Here is an 8,393-nt window from a genome sequence, read left to right as displayed (position 1 = left end):
ATTGCACTTTTGTTTACTTTTTAAAAATTTAAAGTAAAAAAGGTAACAAAAATTTTCTGAACTTGAAGTTATTTCATCTGTATGATAAAATAACATTAGGACATTTTTCTTCACAATCGATCATACAATTTTAAATTTGAAAGTGTGGTTTTTTAAACAATCCTACTAAATTCACTATATTAAATAAATTAAAATAAGCGGTTGTTCTGGTTATGAAAAGTTAAAAATTACATTATTTAAGTTTTTTTCAACTTTTACTTTTTTAACTTTATTTCTTTTTTTAATTAACCTTGATGTTACTTATATCACTTGTTTAAAAGTTTTTTTTAAAAGACTGTCTGGTTTATTGTTCTTGCTTTGGAAATGGCTCTGCATTTTGCAACTTTATTCTAAGTTTTGTATTTGGCTTTTATTCAGCGTGGTTGTTGTTATAAACCAATCTAACCAAAATGAACCAAAAATAAGAAGTATAAAATCAACGATTAAATAACCATTGATTTTTTTATTTCTTGTTTTTGATTCTTATAGAGTCTAGTATAATAATGAGCAGCCGTGGTGCAGTGGTTAGAGTTCTGGTTCAGAACCAAGAGATCCGGGGTTCAACGCCGGCTATAACCTAATAAACGACATTGGTAAGGAAGGAGGCGTGAATGCTCTCCCGCAGTGCTCCGTGATAAGACCGTAAGGACATCTGGGAGCACCTAAATAACCTAAAAAAAAATAATAACAAAAAAAAATGCATTTAACAAATTGCATAAATTAGGGGTCGGCAACCATTTGAGACAGAGGAGCCCCTATTAGCACTCATGCGTCAGGAAGTCCGTCTCTACACTACTGATACACTTACCCACATGTTGACTATATTTGCCTCTAATTATAATAGAACTGCACTTTATGATATACGTGAAAAAAAATCCTTTCCCGATGCCCCACCACAAACACTGCCAACATACATCAGAGTATTACCTGAAGTATTAACCAGAAGTGCCCTCAAACAGGCAATCGATTTGAATACGCTAACTATCTCAAAATTTATGTTAAATCAACATGAAATGACTGTTCTTTGAGAAAGTAAATTACTTACAAAGTAAAGTATAAAATTTCAAAGAAAAAGTTTACTTTTATTTGTAAAAGTAAATAACAATTTTTTTCAAATTACTTTTATGTAAGCTGTTATTGCTAATTTGTTACTTTTACACGTAAAAGTAATTTTTGTTTATTTTTCAAGTAACAGTTACTCATTTAAAAAACTAAACTTACGTAATTAAGTTTTACATGTTATGTTATAAATTTAATATATTATAATTTATGTTAAAAAAACGAATTACTTTTAAATGTAAGTAATTTATATATTTTTATGTAAGTTATGTAAAATAATTTACGCTTATAAGTAATTATAATTTATATATCAAACTAAGTTAAAGCGCCATCCCTAGTTATGACAACCGAAGTGTTATGACAACCGAAGTGTTATGACAACCGAAGTAACGAAACTCTAGACTAGCAAATTTTTTTTATTTTGCAAGTGATGGGTAAGGTGGGAAGGTAAGAGGGGGGGAGGGAGGGCAGAGCAGAACAGTTAAAAAGCAGCAGTTATTCGGTAATCGTAAAGCTTTAAAAGTGATAAAAAATGAAGGCATTTTATCATTTAAACATGTTCAGACAATAAAATCTCAAAAAAGTAATATAGGCATACAAAATACACGCCCAGACATCACAAAAAAAGAAATAATTAAAATATAAAAAACTTTTTGTGGTTTATCATAAGATACTATTATACAAAAAAACTTAAGAAATTGTTCTAAAATTTAAGTTGAGCAAAACTAGAATATATATTATTAAATATGTAACTACTACTAAATTTAAAACTAAACAAAAACTATTATGGATCACATAATGCACACAGAAAATATCCTGAATTATTTGGTAATATTTTTGATGAGCTGGCTTACTAGCAATATGCCAATGTAGAGCAAATTTAGAAATGCCATATGTATTACACTCTAAGGTGAATTCAGGGAAATTATTACATGAGTTATTCAGTTAATTTTTCCACCCTTAAAATCAGGCGAAATTCCTGATTTTCAGTTGAACGATTCAGGTTATTTCGTGTTCTGATTTATTCAGGACACAAATTAAGAAAAACGCGTTTACTCCATATTGAAATATTCAGTAGCGAAATTTCTAGCATGGTATGTACACTCAACTTTTGTTCTAAGTGTTGTAAAATGAAAGGTTTTAAAATATTATACTTATTACAGATTGAAATTACTATAATATTATTATTGTCTTAAAATACTTCATATATTGTATATGACTTCATAAATTTATAAGTTATTATTTATGATAAATAAAATTTAATTAACTGATTTCTTAAAATGAATTAGTTTTTAATTACTTGACAATTGAGAATGGCTCAATTACCCACTGAATTATTTCATGCGTTTGTCAATGAATTGTCTCTAAAGAAGTTAGAGAATAGTATGCAGGTTCTAGAAGGTATGTTAATTTTCTGTACATTAGACTTGATTAGTACTAGTTATTTTTCTCAATAATAATTCAAAGTTTTTTTTTCAATAATAATTTAGAAAAATGTTAAATTTCCTTGTAGTACTGTTATACTTTTAGTATTAAATGCAAATTTAACAGTACTAATTAAATTAAATTTACATTACTCTGAATTATATTCACCTTTATAAAAGAATTGAGTTTTGTTTCTATATATTTAAAATATAAACTTTGAATCAAATGCTATAATATCTACCTTGTCTATAAAATAAAATAAAAAAAGTTATTTTGTTTTAAATTGATATTTTTTCAGAAAATGGTATTGATGCTGATGCGATGATGCTGGTTACCATCGAGGATTTAAAGTTGATGTTTCCGAAGCTTGGAGATTTTTTAAAGATTAAAATTGTATTTTCAACTATATATTCTAAGGTATTTTTTAACTAAAGCAATTTTTGCTGTTTACAGGTTGACTAATATAAAAAAGTAAATCAATAAAAATGCAGTTAACATGCTTTAAATGTGCACGCAATTTCCCAACAATAAAGTTTTTACTGTGCCATATGAAAGGTATACATGCGCTTAAGGAACCAAGTGAACTTATATGTAGCCAAAAAGGATGCAAAAGATTATTTACATCTTTTCATAGTTTTCAAAAACATGTGCGTTCTCATGTTAAAAAAGAAGTTTGGAAAGTGCTTTTTGTGGCTAATCAAATACTTGATTTATCACAAGGCAATTTTGATACCCAAGATAGCTTTGCGCCAGAAGATTTTGATGATGTTAATGATGCTCCTGATGCACAAGCGACTCTAGATGTAGCTGAATGTTTTGACCATAGAGGAATATTTTTACCAGCTGCCAAGTTTCTTCTTAATCTAATATCTGCTGCTATACCATTAAGCAATATCAATGACATCCGTAATGGCTTGGATGAGATGTTTTCTGTTTTTGCTTGTGCTGTGCAACCTAAAGTCAGTGAAGTATTTACTATGAATTGTTTAGAGAATAAAAACACAGCAGAAACTTTTCTTGCTGCTCTTGAACACCCATTCCAGAATATTGATACTATGAAAAAGCTGAGTACATATCTAGAAAGGGTTGGTGCATTAATTATCCCTACTTAAATTGTATTGGGACATCGGTGGGAAACAAAGATGTGCAAGCAAGTTCAAGTAGAAGACACTTTTATGTTTGTGCCAATCAGCAAAACCCTTAAGTATATTTTTAGACACTCTGATTGCTGGTCAGCCTGCAATTTTAGTGAAAATATAGCTGAAGGTGGAATCTTATGTGACTACCAAGATGGAAGTAATTACCAAGCGCATCGAAATCGCCATCTCTTGCCTTCAGTTAATTTTATCACCCACAAACTTATTGTTCAACTCTATTATGATGATGTAGAAACAGTAAATCCTATAGTATCAAAAGCGTCCATACATAAGCTTGGAACATTTTACTTTATTCTGAAAAATTTTCCAGCTGTTTTTAATTCCAATTTAGCAAATGTACATTTAGTTGCCAATGACATAAAAAAATATGGCATTAATGCAGTTTTAAGAGCCATTGTTGATGATTTAAAGTGTATGGAGGTTGGATTTCAAATTAAAGTTGATGGTGAAGCTACTTCAAGACATGTGCGATGCATTCTTGGTCAAATTACAGGGGACAATCTTGGACTTCATACTTGTTTAGGCTATGTAGAGTCTTTTAATAGTGACTTTTGTTGTGATCTTTGCACAGCTGACAAAAAAACAATGCAAAGCATTTTTACAGAAGTTCCAATGCTTCAATGAACTGTAGCACAATATGAGGAAATTGTTAACAAATTAGCTATGCAGCAAGTTTATAAAGCTGAGTTTGGAATAAAAGTTATAAGTATTTTGAAAGAACTTAAGTTTTATCATCCGGCTAAAAATGATACTGGGGACATCATGCATGATATTTTAGAAGGTATAGCTCCTTTAGAAATCAAATTGGTTCTTTATAATTTTATTTACGTGCAACATCTTTTTGATTTAAATTTGTTAAATAATCGTCTTAGACATTTTCCTTATGGATTAACATTACAAGACAAAAAACCCAGTCTGATAACTGAAAAACGATTAAAAGATAATAGTTCTCTTCTTGGACAGAGATCTAGTCAAACAATGGCTTTACTAATTGTCCTGCCTTTGTTGATTGGTGATAAAGTACCAAGTAACTTTTATATCTTGTGCCGAATGGAGAAACAATATCATCACATTTTGCAGATAAACATGCTATTGTATGTTTAGCAAATTTTATTGAAGCCTATGGTACTGTTTACAAACCTGGAATGTCACTAAAAGCAGACATTAATGAACATGGAGAGCCAAACTTTATTTGTATAGACAAGATTGTGATCATGGACAAAAAAGCTCATTTGTTATGCCATAGTTTTAGGCTGATTTAGTTTGATGAGCACCTACACAGCTACACTGTAACTTGTGATGATACCAAAACTCTCAGCTGTTACACACTTGATAGTTTGCTTGACTATCATCCTGTTTTTTCGGGTACTTGCTATAATCCGATCTGTCACTTTATGCACATTTCATTGCGTCACACACTATGCGCAGATAACATATAAATGTGATATAACTTGGTCAAATATTTTGATTTGTAAAACATACATTATGAGTTAAAACATAAATGAGTTGTTTTATTTAGATACCATGTGTATTTGTGTGCTTTTCTTTGACTTTGGATTTTTCGAAATTAAAAAATAGTAAAATTTGAATATTAATTATTCAATTTTGTTAATGTATATATATGTATAGTTTTTATCATATATATATATATATATATATATATATATATATATATATATATATATATATATATATATATATATATAATACTTTTTGTATTTATATTCATATATATATATATATATATATATATATATATATATATATATATATATATATATGTATATATATATATGTATATATATATATATATATGTATATATATATATATATATATATATATAAATATATATATATATATATATATATATATATATATATATATATATATATATATATATATATATATATATATATATATATATACATATATTAGAATAACTAATCAGTAATATTATAAAGTTTTAAAATAAAATGAGTGATGTAATATTGTACTCTTGCAATATTTCTTTGTATGATAGATTTATAGCTTTAACTTTAAGATTGTCCATGTTACTTGTTTTAAAACTCTCTCTCTATTATCTCAATAACTTTGTGTAAATTATCAATAACTATGTATAAATCTCTAACTCTCATCTCAATATTGGATGAAAACTTGAACTAAGGTATAAACTTACATTATTCTTAGCATATTTATTTAATAATAGAATGTGCAGCCTCTTTGCCATATCAACTCCGACGAAGCATATATACAACTACAAAGCTCTGCATCTATATATACTGATATAAGACAGCATATTGTGCCTACAAAAACAATCATAATAGATCAAATAAATTCCGGTGTTGTTAGCAGTTCTGTTAGAACATCATATCAATGTCAATATAAGTTTGTGAGTGAAATTTGTTTAATAAATAATATTAAATGAAACTTTTAAGCTTTTTTAATAAAATTGTTATATTTATTAATAAGCATAGTAAATGATTATTAGCTTGCATTTGCTACAAAAGATTATTTTTTTCTATAACTTTTGTTAAATGTTGTATTGTGAGTTATGGTTGTTTTTAAATTTATATCATTAATGCATATATATTTATTATTTATAATTTTGTTTGAAGCTTAAACTTTTTTTGAAATTATTTATATAATTGTATATATTTCACTATTTGTAATATTGTAAAAGCGAATTTTAATTTTTAAGGACATTGATGGTATGTTGAAAGGTCACCCTAAAGGTGCATCAATCTTGTCTGAGTATGAACGAACCGGGCAGTTAGTTTTGATGAAAGATCTTTTTGTGCGTATCATTGTTGGAAATCTTGTAAAAGATAATAATTGGTTAGGAAGTCTTTAATATGATATTTTATTCAGATACTTATATTTGTTTGGTATTTGAATGTTTGAATATTGTGTTCGAATATTTAAATCAGTAAATAAAACAAATCTAAAATAAAAGAAATTTTATTTTAGATATAAGTTATTATTTTTAAAAAATTTACTGCAAAAAATAAATAGAGCTATAGGAAGGTTATTAAACACAACAGAATTGATTTTCTTTTTTTGCAGCTATCCCAATACAGAGAAAAAAAAGTCTTTGGCAATGGAGGTGATAAACCGCTTTCTAACCTTAAGAAGTGGTAATGGAGATTGTTATGTAAGTGTTGTTATAAGTCTAATTGAAATTTTTGTTTGCATATTTATGGAAATGGGAATATAGTTTAAATTTTATTTAGTTTAGCTTTACGAAACTTTTTTTTTTTACTTAAAGGATGCTTACTTCAGACAGTATGTTGAAGTAATATGAAACGGAAAATTAAGAAAGTATTCCCCGTCAGGCTATATTGAAGAACGCTTAAAGACGTTGAGAAAACAACTTCCGGTTATTGAAAAGGCACACAAGCTGCATCAAAAGCGCCTAAGAACAGATGCAGTTGATCTAGTCAATGGACCCATGACAGGTTTTTATTTTAATTGTTTGTTTATAGATTGAACATTTGCATTAAGTATATATTTAAAATATATTTATTTGACTCTATAGTTGAAAAATTTGTATTCAATAATAGTATAACAATTATTGATTTACTTGTAAGTTTTATTTTTTTTTATATATATTATTTCTTGATTTTCATTCTGATTTATTCATAGTTTTATCCTATTTATATGTAATGGTGTATTTAAGTGCTGTATTAAAATATATTTAAAGATATAGTAAAAGATTATAGTTTCTTTAATTGCCTTTTTTTAATATTTTCAATTTTTTTCATCAGAGTATTTAACAGAAGATGAAAAGGCACTTACCCATGAACTTATAAACGAGACACCTAACGAGGATCGCATAAATATTATTATGGGATCAACCTATTCAAGTCGCAGTCTCTGGGTTAGGGAAGGAAGACCTCCAATAAAAACAATTTTTTTATCATTTCCTCCATTAAGAGATATTTACTCATCTGCGGTAAGCTTTTAATCTGCTTTCAGTAATCATTGTGTAGTTAGTTGATGAAATTATGAGCCACTAGTTATGAGCCGCTGTTTGTTAGTTGTTTACATTAATGATTTATCTTATAAACTAATTAAATTATTTAGTTTGAGGAAGAATTCTGTAGAAGTGCACCCAACAGCAAACATCTAGTGGAGGGACTGGGAGACTGTTTTTCCAGGATCCTTTTGTATGCCAAAGGAAAATGTAAAGGGTTGTCAACCGACCTTGCAATATTACTTGATGAAATAGCAGCTGACAACAACCTACTCGAAAGTACATGTTTGTTTAATTTTATTCAAATTTAAATAGAGATCCTATCTACAAATAAGTTAAAATTAACTTATTATAAAAATTATATTATATTGTTTTAGTTACTTTTATTATGTGTATGTAATGTATGTACTTGGCAACATTTTTACAGAAACCAAACAAGAATACGCTCTATTACTACTTCCGCTTATGCTGAGTGTGCCTATGCGAAATCGGCAACGTGCCTCAGTTGTTGAAGTGTGCAAGCGATTTGTTCAGCTTCATCCAGTAAGCAATAGCTACGTTTATCTTATTTTATCAATGTTTTATGTTGAATTTGTTCAAAATGTAAAAATGCATAAACTATATATTTATTAGGGTGGTCCAAAAAAGTCAAGTTTCATATATTGCAGAGGCATGTTGTTTGTTATGTTCATTTTGTTTAAAAAAGCTACTGTGCAAAATATTACATAGCTCGGACTGT

The 8,393-nt window shown here is 27.9% G+C and overlaps 1 protein-coding gene across 1 annotated transcript; it reads left to right on the top strand.

The window, feature by feature from the left end:
* The first annotated feature begins 6,385 nt into the window (after nt 1-6,385).
* LOC136090127 (uncharacterized) lies at nt 6,386-8,393 on the top strand. The gene is made up of 6 exons (XM_065816236.1): nt 6,386-6,516; nt 6,745-6,832; nt 6,947-7,136; nt 7,446-7,633; nt 7,765-7,933; nt 8,082-8,393. Exons 3-6 carry the CDS (start codon nt 7,130-7,132, stop codon nt 8,285-8,287), a joined length of 570 nt encoding a protein of 189 aa, XP_065672308.1. The 5' UTR covers nt 6,386-6,516; nt 6,745-6,832; nt 6,947-7,129; the 3' UTR covers nt 8,288-8,393.

This window comes from Hydra vulgaris, chromosome 13 (assembly GCF_038396675.1).
Source record: "Hydra vulgaris chromosome 13, alternate assembly HydraT2T_AEP".
Lineage (NCBI taxonomy): Eukaryota > Metazoa > Cnidaria > Hydrozoa > Anthoathecata > Hydridae > Hydra > Hydra vulgaris.
This window is presented reverse-complemented; position numbering and strand designations above follow the sequence as displayed.